Here is a 16,839-nt window from a genome sequence, read left to right as displayed (position 1 = left end):
AGAGCAGGAAGAGACGATGGAGCGTTGCTGTTTAGGAATACTAAAGCTCGAAAATTCTGGAATCCCCCCCATGAGAAACGGTGGCTCTTTTGAAGTTGAGGAAACTCGGCCACACATGTTCACATGATAAATATATGCCAAAAGCTTGCTTGTATTAGGGTGATAATGTACTTTAGTCTAGTTGAGGAAATGAAAAACCTGACACATGGCACCTGGAAATCTTTGTGACTCACTCCTGCTCTTGACAGAGGGCTATAAATTTCCCTGACAGAAAACACATCGCTGCTGTAAGCTTCACCAGAAGCAACCTTTCATTTTGTTCCTAACAAATATGTATTCAGCCCCTTGCTTTTTAATGCCTTTATATAAACCTTTTACAACCCTGTAGGGGTAACTACGCTTCATTTCACTCCTTGTGACTTGTGCCCCGTGAGCAACCCTCAACCGAGGGTGACGTTCACTGTGACTGGGCGGGGCAGGTGTTGCTACAATATAATGCACAATAAAAAACGTGTTAAAAGACGTTTACAGCTGCAAAGCTAACTGCTCAAGGTGTAGGAAATGATGGAAATAAGGTAAGCCTCTATATTGAGGGGACTGCCTGTGGAGCGACTGGAGTTGTACAAGAGGAGAGCCTTTGGACTGGAAGGGATCCATGCTGGTGGTAGCACTGAAGCACTTGTTGCTGGAGTGAGGGCCGCCAAGGAGGGAGACCATGGCTGTTTAATGAGGCCTCCCAGCCAGGGAAATCTAGGGTAATGCAGAAGAGCGGTATTAAAAGCTACTGCATACAGCCTACCTTCTGTTGTGGCATTTGGTACAATTCATAGCACCTGTCAATAATCAAATAATACTGTAATTATTGTAACATCCCTCTCTTACAAGTTTCATCAGAAGCCAATCTTTGTATTTTAAAGCAGTTATGACCAAACTACACTGTCCCTTGCTGGCTGGGTTGTACTCTAGTTGTTGTTGTTGTTGTTGTTGTTGTTAATGTTTTCTACCTGTTTTTCAGCATGCCTGCCCTGAGCTTTTGGGCTATTGCAATATTTATGTTTAAGTAAAGCAATGAAGCAGAATTTCCAAGGCCCTTTTAATCAATACTTTTATCTCTTGGTTAGACAGTTAGTATTTGGCCTAGTAAGTATAGAGTTGCTTTCCTACAGAGATGTGTCTCTTGCCACACACCCTTGAATATTGGGGTGGGTGTTCAAGTATCTCTGTGTGGGGGGAACACCCCCAGTAATCCATTTTTATAGACTGAATTTCAGTCTCTTCTGGATGAAATGAGCAGAAGAAATAAACTGAGAGTGTCCACAAGAAAAGTGTTAAAATGCACATATGCATGTAACCCTGTATATTGCCAAAGGCACAATACAGATGAGAATGTAATATAGAAGTGTTGGCACAAAGATCTACACACAGTTCTTGCATAATATGATACAGGATACAAAGCCTCACCTTACACAGATTTAGGTCAATGGTCGCTCTAGGCCAGAGGAATTTTCTGCCTATATTACATGAGAAGGTTCAATTGGAGATGCCATAAATTAAGGGGGTGGGATTCAACCAATGAGTCCTGTCAGCAGAAGCTTTGTGCAACAACTTCTGCTTGGGCAGCTGAGCTTCACCCCCACCTGTGTGCCCTCCTTGCACCTCTGAAATTGACCTGGGGGGGTAGGGAAACCCCTGGAACAGCACTTAGGGGGAAGAAGAGTTTGGACTGTTCCATCCGGTAAGCCAGAATGCTTGGCCAGAACAATCACCTTAGTACAATGCTGAATTCATTTCAACATGAATGGCAAATGCAAATCATATCTTTCACCACACAGGTATGTCCCCAGTTATGTACATGTTGCACTGGGATACAATATCTTGCCTAAGTGCTTCTGCTGTAAAATAGATAAAGCAGTACTATATCTACTAATAGTGTGTGTGTGTGCTGTAGATGTGGTCATGGTGTGTGGGATGAAAGGGGCATGGAATACAGGGAATTCTATTTCACGAGCAGAATTAAATATACAGTCATACCTTGGTTCTCAAATGCCTTGTGACTCAAACATTTTGGCTCCTGAACACCGCAAACTTGGAAGTGAGTATTCTGGTTTGCGAACATTTTTTTGAAGCCGAGCGTCCAATGTCCTGAAGCCAACTGGAAGCCACGCCTTGTTTATCAAATGGTTTCGTAAGTCAAACGGACTTCCAGAACGGATTCCGTTTGAGAACCAAGGTACGACTGTATTGCAGCAAAAGCAGCTGGGAAGTTACTAGGGGTTGTATCCAATGCTGTTTTCCCCCCACTTGTGGAGCAGACTTCTGCTTGCACAATGAAACTTGCTCCTCCGCTCCCCTGTAGACCCTCAAAATCTTCTCCAGAGGATTGGGGAACCTGCAGTAGCAGAATTTGGGGGTGCACAGGGGGCTACAGGGAAGAAGAAGGATAATTCCCTACTGTGTGAGTGGAATTTCACTTGCACAGCATTGGACACAGCCCCTAATCAGGAATTTTAGTAACAATTGGTCAAATTGGTAAAGAGGACTTGGAATAAGATATGATTTGGGGTATGGCTTTGACCCATTGATTATCTAAAGCAGCTGCTTGATCTGTGGATGAAGGTAGGGCTAGGGTTGAGAGACCAAGACAATGAAGGGACTTGTTGAGAAATTTGTTCTACAGGAGGATAAGACACAAATTCAATGTGTCCACTTTTTGGAACATGTATCCATCTCTTTAAGTGTTACAAACTGTGTGAGTATAATGTTGATGTTTAGCATCTTGACATGACAAACTAATCTGGATTAAAATACCATAATGCCACTTTGGTTGTTAGCAGACAGGTAAAGCACACAGTTTTAAGAAGATGAAATCGCACCTCTGCTTTTGGTTAATATTATTGAGATCAGTCTTGCAACCTAAGAATGAGGCTTGCATCTTGCAGTGGTTATATGGGGAGCTATAGAAATTGCATATTTGACCTAAAAGGCAAAGGCTTTTGAAAGTCATTGTCTTAGAGGATTATAAAGAAAGCTAAAATTATAAAAGCGAGAGGCCCTAAAATAGCTGTTGTGTTCATAAATGCTGGGTTTTAATATAGAACGCGTGCACATTTCCCTAATGATCTGCTTGCATTTGATTCCGGTTTAACTCCTAGAGTTGTGACAGCCTTAGCAACTATGATGGCATTTGAATATTCCCTTGTTTACTCCTGGTCCATCCAAGGACTGCTCCCCAAATCAATATCACACGGTGCTTCTAAACTCTGAAACTCTGAAATGGAACCCTCTGGTCATCTTGAAATATAAGTTGCTGCTGTCAAGATTCTAAGTTACTGTCAGCTAAAGCCATTCAGTATGATAGCTATGCTGAAGAGAATGTGAATGGAAGGGAGATATGCCATGCGGATGGTAGCATTAAGCTCTCTTCACTCAGTCTGCTGGGGAAATGTTGCTGGCTGCTGGCCTCTGCCTCTGCACAAATGTGAATATTTGAAAGTTTTTCTGTGGTTGCTCACCAATTGCCGCCTCTTTCCAGAGGTCAAAGAACATTCACTTCCATGCTTAAGCTCATGCCAGTCTCTTTATCTCACATTCTGTTGAAACTAAACACCTTCATCATGTGCAAAAGGAGCAGCACACGATTTCTGGGGAGTGGGATTGTGATCCTGGTCCCAGAGTCAGGTGGCCCACCTGGCATAGCATCCCAATAGTGTGCTTGACTGGAAGCAGGGTCAGTCTAGGACCAGAGTCCCATTTTCCAGTAATTTCATGATGCCCTGTTTGAAATGTGAATGCGACTATATATGATCTAGCAGGAGTTGCTAAGCATGGATTTCTGTGCTGCTGTTTTTGAGGCTGAAGAGTCTGTTGTTGTTGTTGTTTAGTCATTTAGTCATGTCCGGCGCTTCGTGACCCCCATGGATCAGAGCACGCCAGGCACTTCTGTCTTCCACTGCCTCCCGCAGTTTGGTCAAACTCATGCTGGTAGCTTTGATAACACTGTCCAACCATCTCGTCCTCTGCCACCCCCTTCTCCTTTTGCCCTCCATCTTTCCCAACAGCAGGGTCTTTTCCAGAGAGTCTTCTCTTGTCATGAGGTGGCCAAAGTATTGGAGTCTCAGCTTCAGGATCTGTCCTTCCAGTGAGCACTCAGGGCTGATTTCCTTAAGAGTGGAGAGGTTTGATCCATGGGACTCTCATGGGTCTCCTCCAGCACCATAATTCAAAGTCTTCAATTCTTTGGCGATCAGCCTTCTTTATGGTCCAGCTTTCACTTCCATACATCACTACTGGGAAAACCATAGCTTTAACTATATGGACCTTTGTTGGCAAGGTGATGTCTCTGCTTTTTAAGATGCTGTCTAGGTTTGTCATTGCTTTTTCCCCAAGAAGCAGGCATCTTTTAATTTCATGGCTGCTTGAAGAGTCCTTACTCCTCCATATTAATGTGATTAAAGCCTCTTTCTCTCCACCCCAGCTGATTTTCATGCTATGGCATACTGAAGTCTTGTATTCTTGGGCACTTTTACCATGTGAAAATTTCAGCTGAAAAGATGGTCTTGATTTGCACTTAGCCTGTACCTGCATGACAGGCCACAAGGATGCTTCAAGTATATAAGCTCATTGGAGGATAAACAAGCTATAAGTAATTTTGCTTTCTAATATATCTAAAAAGAAAGTCACTTTTAGAGAGGGTTAGAGAGCACTGTCACATGCTGTTCTCCTGGCAGCATTTTTTTTTTTTTTACGTTTTAAAGGAACTTCACCTGAGTGCTGTTATCTCAGGGGAGTTACAGCGAAGTATCTTCCATTTCCCAGTCAGTATTCCAGTTCTTTGTGGATGAAAGTGAAGCTTGGTGGAGAGGTAGCTGCTGATCTTCCAAGTGAGATAGAAATCTTCTATGCCTGACCTTCTTCCTGCCTGGCACCTTGCGGTTCAACCCCACTCTGTCATCCGCATTATAGATCTCTTTACATAAGTGGCAAAGGATCAAGCTTATCCTGTTAATTCAGAATGGTCCTTCTAAACTGCTCAGATTAATCCCCCCCCCCCGATCATAAGGTGGATCATGAATAGGTGGCGGCAAAACTACTCCTGCATTTGAAAATGAAGGGTGCTGGTTGCGTGCGTGTGCAAATATGTCTTTAATGAAAATGTATGTGTGGAGGCCTGTGGGTTCACTAATAAGAGCAAATATTTTTGCCCTGCACTTCTGGAAAAATATCTCTACAAATTCTGCTCTGACCAAATAAGCAGTGTCTCACTCAGCACTTAAGAAAGCAAAGTTAGGGGTTGGATACATTTAAAATAAATTAAAATATATTGGTTAAATACTTTCCACTTGGCCCTTGTTGGCCATCTGAACTTGTGATACTGTGTAACCTGATTCCAGATCTTCTTGATTAACACTGTGTCAGTTTAAAAACATCTCTAGACCTGCTACAAATGCAAAATTTATTTTCCACACTGGCCATACCATATTTTTCTGTGTATAAGACGTCCCCATGTATAAGACAGCCCCTTTTTTAAAAATCCCAAATTAAGAAATTAAGTTGTTTAGCTTTGTTGGGTGGGGGAGGTCACTCCCGCCAATTGCTCACCCACCTGCCTGCCACTGCCGATCACTTGCCACAGCCACTGCCAATCGCACACCTCACGGCAGCCGCCAATTGCCTGCCTGCTCACCACCACCAACAGCCCACCTGCTCACTTGGTGCATCCGCCAATCGCCTGCCCAGTTGCCCCATCTACCAATCACTTGCCCAATCGCCGCTGCCAATCTCCTGCTTGCTGCTGCCATTAAGCGCATGCCCCCCCTTGCATTCACTATCCGTGTGTAAGACGACACCTAATTTTTGCCTATTTTTCATTTTTTTATTTTAGCAAAAAGCAATGTCTTATACACGGAAAAATATAGTATGTGCTAAACATTGTCAGATAAACCACATAAGTCTCTTTGGCATAGAAAATGAATTGTCACGATGGTTGTAGCATTTGATTTTTGTGTGTGTACTATTAATAGGAGGGGTATGCAAACTTAGGGGCCAGGCTCTTTCACAAAATGATCGTTGGCTTAATGAAAACATGATTTCTTTTTCTGTTTTTAAAGCTTTACCCTGCAAGAAGCTTTTGTTATTAAGTCACTAGCTTCTGAACTAATGATAGTGTAGCTAGAGAGAACACTTTTGAGGCAGCATTCCTTCCTGTATCAAAAGCAGAGAACCTTAAAATATAGTATCAGAGGAGGATGTTGAAATGACAGCTTATTTATTAACTGTAACTAAAATAGTGATGTGTCAAAACTGGAAATCCCCCTACTCTGCCTTCTGGTGATTCCTGTATATGACTTATACAGTTGAAATTGACTAATCTAATTAGTGGAAGTGACGGCAGATAGAAATATATTAAACTGATTGAAAAATTGAGTTTATTTATACTATACTGGAATGATAGAACTCCATACTTAGTAGACCCATATTCTTTATTATGGGGCATTTAATAATGCACATTTATGTGGTACCCTGATATTAATAAAGTAATGCTATGTATCCACACAATATATACCCATGTGATTTATATATATTTTTTTCTTTTTGATCACTTATTTAAATTTTTATATTCACTGTGTTTTGTATTCAACTTTTGATACTTCTGTTGAATGATTTTTTTTAAAATGATGTCACTGTGGTCAGTTACACTGAGTGGGTCCTAAATTTCACCACCCACAAATGGAAGGACTCCCTTTTGTCCACAGGAAGCTTCTGGTCCAGTGGATAAATCCTTCTAGCAGAAGCAGGAGCCTATTTTTGCCAGTTTTTCTCTCCCCTTGCACAGACCACCCTCACCCCACCCTCTGGAGATGCCAGAGGGATCTCCAGTCCTTTGGAGCAGATTTTTGAAAGGCATCAGTGGCTTTGATGGGAGGGCAGGACCAAAGCAATGTCTTCCTCTTCAGCTGGTAGGAGCTTCCCTGAGCTGGAGCAAAGCCATTACCTAAACCTTCATTGTGAAGCTGGAAGACCTACCTGCACTGGTGTGCTTTCGAACTGCTAGGTTGACAGGAGCTGGGACAGAGCAACGGGAGATCACTCCATTGCAGGGATTCGAACTGCCGACCTTCTGATTGACAAGCCCAAAAGGCTCAGTGGTTTAGACCACAGCGCCACCCCACATCCCACAGTTCAAAAGCACACCAGTGTAAGTAGATAAATAGGTACCACTGCAGCGGGACGGTAAACAGTGTTTCCGTGTGCTCTGGTTTCCGTCGTGGTGTTCTGTTACACCAGAAGGTTTAGTCATGCTGGCTACATGTTCTGGAAAGCTGTCTGTGGACAAACACCAACTCCCTCAGCCTGAAAGCGAGAAGAGCTCTGCAACCCCATAGTCGCCTTTGACTGAACGTAACTGTCCAGGGGTCCTTTACCTTACCTTTTGCTAAACTATACATTTGACAGCGCACATGAATATATTTGCATTAAAGAGGCGAATCCAACGTAGCACTAAGTGGGGTATGTGCATAGGGAACAAGGTCTGCTTGTGCGATAGGACTTCCCCTCTTCCCTCCATACGCCCTCTAAACATGTTCTGGAGATCCCCCAAGCCTCCAGAACAGTTTTACAGTTGTCTGGATGCATGGGGTGTGGGGAGAAGGGGGAAGCCCTATTGCGTGACCTGACCATGTTATTTGCAGGCAACAACTTAATTGAGTCCTGCCTGTTTCTTCCATTTATTCTTAGGCCTTGCTGGTTAATCCCTGTGAAAGGTGCACATGTTGTAGTGTGACATTAGCATAACATAAGCAGAGTATTTTGGCAACTCTCTAAATTCAATGAGTCTTCAAAGTGGTGTTATGAGCAATGTCATTAACAGACTTGGCCTTATTCTCACGTGGAATATCTTTCCAATCTTGCAAGAAAATAATTTTCCTTTCATATTAAATTACTCCTTTCCCCATAAATTTTCCTTTATGCTATAATGTAATGTGAACAGTGAAAAACTCTACATTTCCTGGACACATATATACAGTTAAGAACTGAGCTTAAAAAAAAAAGACTGTATGAGAATCTGAAACTTATCCAAGCTAACCGTTCTTCATTCTTTATTGAGAAAGTTAATCAGCATTTAGAATAAAGCCTCTTCAAATGAAGACTGCAAGCCAACTGTAATTCTTCTGAAAAAGGGACCTCCTTTTTCCTTGGCAAAACTGAAGCCACCAACTGAGAAATTCTATTTTGCTAATTTTTATCTATTATGATGCAAATCCTGATTTTAATCCCCCTAACTCATCCATCATGCATGACAGATGAGCCAACCCATTGTCTACATATCTGAAGGATTTCTGTCCAAGTTGGACTTTTCACTATGAATTCTTGGCAGAAGAGTACTTGTTTTAATTTGTTTGGTGCACTGTATAAATCAGCACTTTCTAAAAGTCAAATACAACCTCAACATATAAAGTTCATATTTGATTAGTTTGTTGGCCTGTTACCGCAGCAAGAAAAATAGTTGTAATGATCTTTCTACAATCTGTTGTTCTGTTTCATCTTGCTTGGTCAGAACTGCAGATTGTGGTTTCTTAAGGTTGTGTGATGTTTTGAGAAATCACTAAGTAGACATTAATTTTGGACAAATTTCTCAGTGAAACATGATGCACTTCATATTGCACAGCAAAGTATATAAATGCAAATTCATCCGATGTAAATCTTAAGTATTCTGTTGCTGTGGGGGCGGGGATCTGAATCATTAATTGTATAAACTGAGGTGCCTAAGACCATTAAACATTGTATGCTTACTCCTAGGAGTAGCTGTGTTTTAACGGCAAGATGGGCTTTCAAAAGCCAAAATCCAAGACAGAACAAGAGGTGTTTTGCACTGTTCCAACCAATGGGCTTAATCACATCTAATGTTGGGCTGGGTTGTGGTCTCTGAGAACAGAATTTCCAAAACTATAGATTTGTCATGAATGGCTAGGATACTTCAGGACAAATATATTAAAGGCAATGGAATGGGATAAGAAGGAGGTTACAGCCAGGTCATTGGAAGGTTCCTTTTGTAAAGAAGATGACGAAAAAGGAAAAAATGCAAGGGAGAGAGAAGCCATTCTGCTTTGGGGAGTTCGTGGCAAAGGATTTGAAAGTAGTGGGCATGAAATGAATTATTTTAGTGTCCTTATTCGGCACCCTAGTTCTTATTTCATGCAGGAACGAATGAATTGGCTTTGTGGTCAGAGCACAATATCTAGAGGAATTGACATGAATTTTCTCATGGGCACATGGCAAATGATATTTTGAAGAAGATATTAAGGAATGACACACACACACACACACACACACACACACGGTGTGTGTTTTGTATTTGTCATAATTACACTAGTCTACAGTTTATTTACATTTGTAACATTTAGCTTATGAAAGCATCCTAATATTATTGTAATATATACTTACTATTGTATATAAGCATAATAGATACATAAATATGCACACACAAATAAAATCACTGTCAGCACAATGCTTCCAAAAGTAAACCTGTACTATTTCATCTCAACTGGGGAAATCCAATAGGAGTGCAAATATGACAGAGAAAGCAAAACAATATGGCAGAAGAATATTGCTGGCTTAACCATGAAGGATCAACACCCAATTTTTTTTTTCCAGGGATGCTAAACCTCTTGTAGCTGCTAAATTGGATTTGCAGCTGAATGAAGTATCAGCTGCTGTTGGACAAGCCCATAAAAGCATGATGGCTGGCCTTTTGTAGGCAGGGCTTAGAGGACGATTGATATGTTTTAGCACTTTTAGGATTATTGTGATTAAGAGGAAACCACTCTGAATGATAGGGAAAAGGGTGTAAAAATGCAGAGCCCACAGCTGGTAAGCAGCATGTGTTTGCTATGAGGGGAGGTCATGACTAGTTGATCCTGCTGGTTGTAGTGTTGATTGGCAGATAAGAAAACTTGATATTATGAAGCCCGGGATTTCCTTCAAAGAATGTGGCTTTGGAGGGCCAGCAAAACAGATTTATCAGAATATAATATAAATACATTTAGAACTGTCTTGCAGTTAAAATTCTAGCTGCATGGTGTTTAAAATGAAGCAAGGCAATAATAATAATAATAATAATAATAATAATAATAATAATAATGCAGCATTCTAATTATAATTTCCCCATCCTTTAGGCAAGTATGGTCTTTATAGAGAGTTTTTTAGGCAGTGTACAGTTGGGAGGGAATCTAGATATGTTGAAATTAAATTTTCTGCAATTGTAAAACTGTTAAGCATCTGGCAGGGCAGAAATACTTTTGTCTATCTGCTTATTGGAAGAGAGAACCCTTCAAAAGCTGCTCCTCCCCAGCCCCACATGAAACACCTGCCTCCAAAAGCACGAGAGCGTTTTGTGCGTCTGCCTTCACTCTCTAGCCTTCTTTCTTTCCCTCATTTGGAACCGAAGCTCATTTAGCTGACTGCTTTTTAATTTTCATTTTTTTAAAAACAACACAAAAAACACACACGCACTATTTGAATCCTTGCAAATGTGCATTTAAATGGTTGAATCTCTAGCTCCCTTCTTATTCCCCCCCCCTTTTCCCTTTTTTAAGTGGGGCTGTGCCTCTTTCAAAATTTGAGTTTAGCATACCACACAGGAAAGAACACAAGCTTGCCAAGTCCTGCTGAGCGTTTTTTCAAGCCTGTGAAAAGAATGAATTATTCAGCAGTAAGCATGCTTACAGCTGGCCATTTGGGAGCTTTGATGTGCGAATCAGGCGGTTGCATGAATGCCCTTATTGTCATGTTATGTGTACACAGTGTGTGAATTATTGAAAATAGTGAGGCCTGAGCCTCATCTGGTAGAGATTACAGTGCAGGCATGCTGGGTGAAGGTCTGTAATTGAAAATCCCCAGATGCTGTTTATTTGGCCTATGTCACATGACCTTCTGCAGTAAGCTTGTCTGAACAAAACGCTGCCTGCATAGGAAAGCGTTGCCCAATCTCCCACCCCACCCCATTCCTGTAAGCCTTCTCAAAACTGACTAAGAGGAACACTCTAAACACTCGCTATGGGGATGACTTAACACCTGCCTATAATATTTTTTAAAGGCTTAAGAAAGATTTTGCTCATGGCTTTAAAATAGCGGGTGTCTTAAAATCTGTTTAATCAGTTGTTGACTTTTATCTACAAGAGAGGTTTCTTGTTAACTAATTTGGATTTAAAATTTCTCTCCCCTGGCCGCAAATGCTACACAAGGTGGATTTTTCTTTCTTTTTTCTTTTTTGCTCGCATGCACACACACATGCGCACACGCCTCTAACACAGGCGCTTTCATGGGTAGGCACGCAGAATTTTATTGTGGTGTAAGATGCTAAAATCCTGGAAGGCCTGAGAGCATTCAGACATTCCTCATGCTGGCTTAAAGTTTCTTTAGGAATGCTGCTAATGAAGAATAATTCTCAGACGTCACCGATCCAAATGGCACAAAAATCTCTATTAAAAGTTAGTGAGACAAAAATTGGTCGGATCTAGGATTTCAAACAAAAACTTGCATGTTCTATTCACCTGAGTAAATTTGGTGTTAGAATTTGTGCCGAGTACCTTAAGGTTACCATATATTTTTTTCAATGAACCCGGGGACCTTTTCAGCTTCAATGGATTTTGTATGGGGACTGATTTGTAAATCTGGGGACTGTCCCCGGGAAATGGGGACGTCTGGTAACCTTAGAGTACCTTCCATAGGAAATCTAAGTCTTCTTATTATATTACTTTTCATTTTTATTATTTGTATCTTCCCTCTTAAACAGAGTTATCAAAATTTCCATTGACAACCCTAATTCTTTTAAAAAATAAAACTATGGAAGGAATGGATCCATGAGGAGATGTATTGGTGAGGTAGGGGGAGAGAAAGACGAGAACAGATTGAAGAACAGATTTTCAAAACACCGAAATTAGATAAATAGGCGAAAACAAACAAAAACAAAAGCACAACCTCTTACACCAAGAGAATATTTTGTTCCTCTGGATGTGAAGCAGAGGAGCAGCAGAAGGATCTCATCAAGACTCAGGTGTGTGGTACAGTGGTACCTCCGGTTACGAATGAGATCTGTTCCGGAAGCCCGGACGCATCCTGAAAACATCATAACTGGAGGTGCCCTTCTGCGCGTGCATGCGGGGCGAAACCTGGAAGTATACACTTCTGGGGTTTCCGCGTTCGCAACCCAAAGTTTATGTATCCAGAGGGATACGTAAGCAGAGGTACGACTGTAGTGATTTTTTAGCTTCTCTCATACCAACCAGTTGGTCTTACTTGAGGGATGGGCAGAAGGTATATAAGGATCTAGTTCAGGCATGGCCAAACTTGGCCCTCCAGCTGTCTTGGGACTACACTTCCCATCATCCCTGACCACTGGTCCTGTTAGCTAGGGATGATGGGAGTTGTAGTCCCAAAACAGCTGGAGGGCCAAGTTTGGCCATGCCTGATCTAGTTATAGACTTCTAGATAGAATCATAGAATTGGAAGGGACCACAAGGTTTTGAAGTGGATCAGCAAGGTTCTCTGACTCCCAGCAACAAAAAGACTACCCAACCCACCAAAAAAGTTACTGCTGAAATCAAGATGGGGAGGGTAACCTAAAGTGGACTTTATGTGGAAAGACTTCAGTTTAACTCTGGGACTCTTATCAAACCCCCAGGTGATTTATTTTTTTTAAATTCTGCATACACATCTTTTGCACTTGGCTCCAGTTGCTATATCTTCAGGTTCTCAGAGATCCTGAAAACCAGATGTCTGCTGCCATTTCATAAGATGACCACTGTGCTGGGAGAGAATGGGATAGTCCTGCTTACCCAAGAACAGGCATGTGATGGTGATAAAGAATGTGGAACATATAATGAATTTTACTCAGCTGAGCATTTAAATAAAACCAGCATATAGTCTGATGATCTGCAGCACCTGACACAACTAGGTCTGTTGAGTTTTTAAAGAAAATGTCTTAAAATCAAGAGGCTGAAATAATAACGGGATATACTCTAGGAGTCTTGGACAGGATGGATTTCTGTAACAGAATAGTCACAAACAAGCATACCTTCATAATCTCCGGCTGTGCCACAGAGCTAGATCATATTGAGGATCCAAACTGATTGAAGGCAGTACTGGGGTTGTTTAAATCTTAAATCACCTCTATGGACTAATAATATCACCCTGTTTGGAAGGAGAAAATGGAGAGGTGGAGCCAAAAGCACACAGAAACGTATGGTGTTATATTTTGAAACAGCACAGTTGTCACCGGTGTTTCCAACAAGTTCACACAAGTTATTTGCTCAGCTACTAGCCTGTCCGCCCACACAAAGTCATTTGAAGCCAGCTGATGGACTAAGAGACTCTCTTCCAGTTCACAAAAGATTTCTTGTTTGCTGTGGACGATCCAGCGAGCAGTTTATAAGTCCTGTAGTCACTCTTCCAACACTTGATTACAAGAATTCTGACTCTGGTATTTTGCAAAGATCCAAACACAGAAGACATTGGTGGTTTTCTAATAGAAACATTTTGGGCAAACAGTAGCCAGGCTTTGGCTACTGAAAAACGCAGTGATATTTCACATTGTGCCATAAATTTGCCAAGGAGAAAAGTAAATTGATTGAATGAACTGGGGAGATTCCATATTTATTTGAATGTCCTCATGTCATTTACCAGTAACTCTTCTGTTGTGGAGAGGAGGGGCTTGAGATGACCTCTGTGGTCCTCTGCCAATCTCCTGGGTACAACCCCACACGTGTGATGCTTGCTTTACTTTTCTCAAGACATATCTAGTATTATATGATGTTTTTGACTTGGGGGAGGGATGGAAGAAGAAAGCACAGGTTGTTTCCCCCTACTTATTTTGACTTAGCTCATGTTAGCCATTAAAAGAATTGTAGTTTAAAATTCTAAAAGTATTGCAGTTTTTATAATCATATAGTCATGGCCTCCCAGAATGTTGCTGAATTTTGCAACTGCTTTTGCAGGAGAATTCTCTTGTGGCTCAGTCGCTAAGCTACTGTTTAAAATATATTTTTATCAGTCTCTTCATTCCACATGCCGGCTTGCTTGTGCTATTTCATTTGAAAATACAATTTTTGGGCACAGGACCTGATCCATTTGTAAAATGCACATAATACTTGTTGCTGATCTGTATTTTTAAATTGTGCAGCTCTTCACATTTATACCTTCATGCTGAATTTCTGTTTTTGTTCTTCATTGTAAATCTGTATTTGTTTCAGGTAGGAATGAACTGATAGCCAGATACATCAAACTTAGAACGGGAAAGACACGGACCAGGAAACAGGTAAGGAAATCCTGCAGGATAAAAACTGTGCATGTCAATGAATGACAGAATGTAGCGGTCTTGGCTGCAGTGGCTGGCTTTGCTTCAGCTCTGGTTAGTTCCTGCCTTGCTTTTTCAGTGTATTGAGTTTGTGTTCAGAAATAAAAGACTGCTGTTTATGCCATTCATCACTTCAGTGACAACTTCCTTAAGCACACCGTATGCTTGCAGTCATAAGCACCTATCTTAAAAAACAACAACTATTGGATGCATTGATCAGTTAATTTCAGAATTACTGAGTTGCTATGATGGGACATAGTTGTGTTTTCTTCAGCTACTCCTGTCCTCCCAGCCCATTTATTTGGCTTGCAAAGGGCAAGAACCTCACCTGGACTGCCAAAATCAAATCCTTCCTTTTGACGCAAACACGTTATTAAATTGCTCTTATGAGAAGAATCCTAATAATATTTGGGGAGCAAAAGTGGTAACAAGGATCTTGTGGTGACTTCGGGAGGCAATGGCTGACAAATTTCAAGGTGCATTATTATCTTTATTTTTATTTATGTTCTTTATTAAATCTGTATACTGCCCTTCATCCATAGCTCTCCGGGCAGTTCACAACATAAAAATCCAATATAAAAACACGTCGTTTTAAAGTCATCCAAATATATTTAAGGAAATCCTTTAGTAAAAGGAACTGAATGCTTTATAGCAAAGAGCAGAGAAAGGGTAGCAAATTGCATGTTTTCTTAAGTAAAGTCATCCACACAGTTTGTAGGCCATGCAAGATCCAAACTTAAGACGGTTCCCCAAAGTCCTTTGTTCAAGCCATTTCAAACAGGAACAGCCTCATGTTGTCTCAGGACAAAGGAGCAAGAAAAAGCAGGAAGTTTACACCATGATTAGCAAGTTACAACTGGAATTTCTCCAGACAAAGAAGAATGTCCCCAGAACCTGCAAAGAGACGCTTAATTGTATCTCATATGTCTGTTCCTTTGTATTGAAAGTGTATCCAAGCAGGATTGGCAGAAAGGGCTTTTTTTTTTAACCGATGGGACAGAGAATTGAAAACTAGCTAATAATGAAAAAATAGGCAAATAGAGGTTTTAGATTTCATGGAAGATCTAGAGGAGGATATGTCCTTCTGTCAATGTGACAGAGAATCCACATCTGTCTATTTGCATGAGATGGGATTTGGGATTCTTTTTATTTATTTTAATTTTTTAAGCTGATCTACCTCCTTCAGCTACTTACCATATTTTTTGCTCTATAAGACTCACCTTTTCCCTCCTAAAAAGTAAGGGGAAATGTGTGTGCGTCTTATGGAGCGAATGCAGGCTGTGCAGCTATCCCAGAAGCCAGAACAGCAAGAGGGATTCTGCCTTCACTGCACAGCGATCCCTCTTGCTGTTCTGGCTTCTGAGATTCAGAATATTTTTTTTCTTGTTTTCCTCCTACAAAAATTAGGTGTGTCTTGTGGTCTGGTGCGTCTTATAGAGCGAAAAATATGGTACATTGCTGTGCAAGCCATTCAAGTCTGTTGAATTATTAGAGTTGTAGCTGCTCTCTCACATTTTTATGACACAGGAAAGAAATACAAAGTATATTTATGTGCTGAAGTGACAAAGCTTGGTGTGCATTACAACTTCCGAGAGAGACACAGAAACTATGAAGGGTTGTCTGTGCTTCACCTGGAGCTAGTAACTTTGTATTCCCTTGTAATATTTTTCATCAGAGATTATGGAACATTCTTCATTTACATATGTAAATCAACATATGCCACTATGCATGTCCTTTGTGAGTTTTGCATCTATTTCATTTTCAAGTAGGGATCGCCCTCGCCTTATGATGTTTATTATCTCACTTAGCCTTGTTTTTATCATAACCCCACCTGCAAGATTTCCTAAAACATTCTTAAAAATAAAAACATGGGGTTTGTAAAAGGATTTTGATCACCGAAGACACACAGACATTTCAAGCCTATTTGCGCAACTATGATTAGTTGACCCACTTTTTAAAATAGGAAATTTAATATTTTGCACTTATGGTTCCTGCAATTTGGAGCTGTTGAAAATTTCCTGTGCTCAGAATAATAATAATAAAGTTGGTACCTCTTAAGAAGAGGGCTGTGCCAATGTGTTCCCAGAGGTCATTTATTTGGACATTAGTAAGGTTGCTACATAGGTCAGATATATCGGATTTTGGCACTGCAGGATATACATTCTTGTTGGGACTGGTTGGTATAGGAATGCAGGCAAGAGATTTTGGTAGATTACTTTTCTGCAATGGCTCTAATACAAATGAATACACACAAGGTTCTCTTCCAGGGGTTGCTATGTGAGTCTGCTGATCCAGGTCAGGGCCAGAGTTATGGGTGGTGGAGAAAACATTTCCAGACCAGACAAGCCTTTTTGAAGGCTCTAAGCCAGTGTTTCTCAATCTTGCGTCCCCAGCTGTTGACCACTGGTCCTGGCAACTAGGGTTGATGGGAGTTGTAGTCCAACAAGAGTTGGGGACCCAAGTTTGAGAAAGACTGCTTTAAGCCTTCC

At 41.0% G+C, this 16,839-nt stretch overlaps 1 protein-coding gene across 12 annotated transcripts in view; it reads left to right on the top strand.

Moving 5' to 3' along the window:
• Positions 1-16,839, top strand: part of TEAD1 (TEA domain transcription factor 1) — a 179,878-nt gene that overhangs the window by 108,809 nt on the left and 54,230 nt on the right. For all 12 annotated transcript variants that reach the window (XM_082194452.1, XM_082194448.1, XM_082194451.1 and 9 more), the window contains one exon: positions 14,247-14,311. In XM_082194452.1, coding sequence (XP_082050578.1) covers positions 14,247-14,311 — 65 coding nt within the window. The remainder of the gene's footprint in view (positions 1-14,246; positions 14,312-16,839) is intronic.

Source organism: Podarcis vaucheri, assembly GCF_965113315.1.
Source record: "Podarcis vaucheri genome assembly, chromosome: 1".
NCBI lineage: Eukaryota > Metazoa > Chordata > Lepidosauria > Squamata > Lacertidae > Podarcis > Podarcis vaucheri.
Note: the sequence above shows the minus strand (reverse complement) of the source record. Positions and strands in the feature narration are given on the sequence as shown.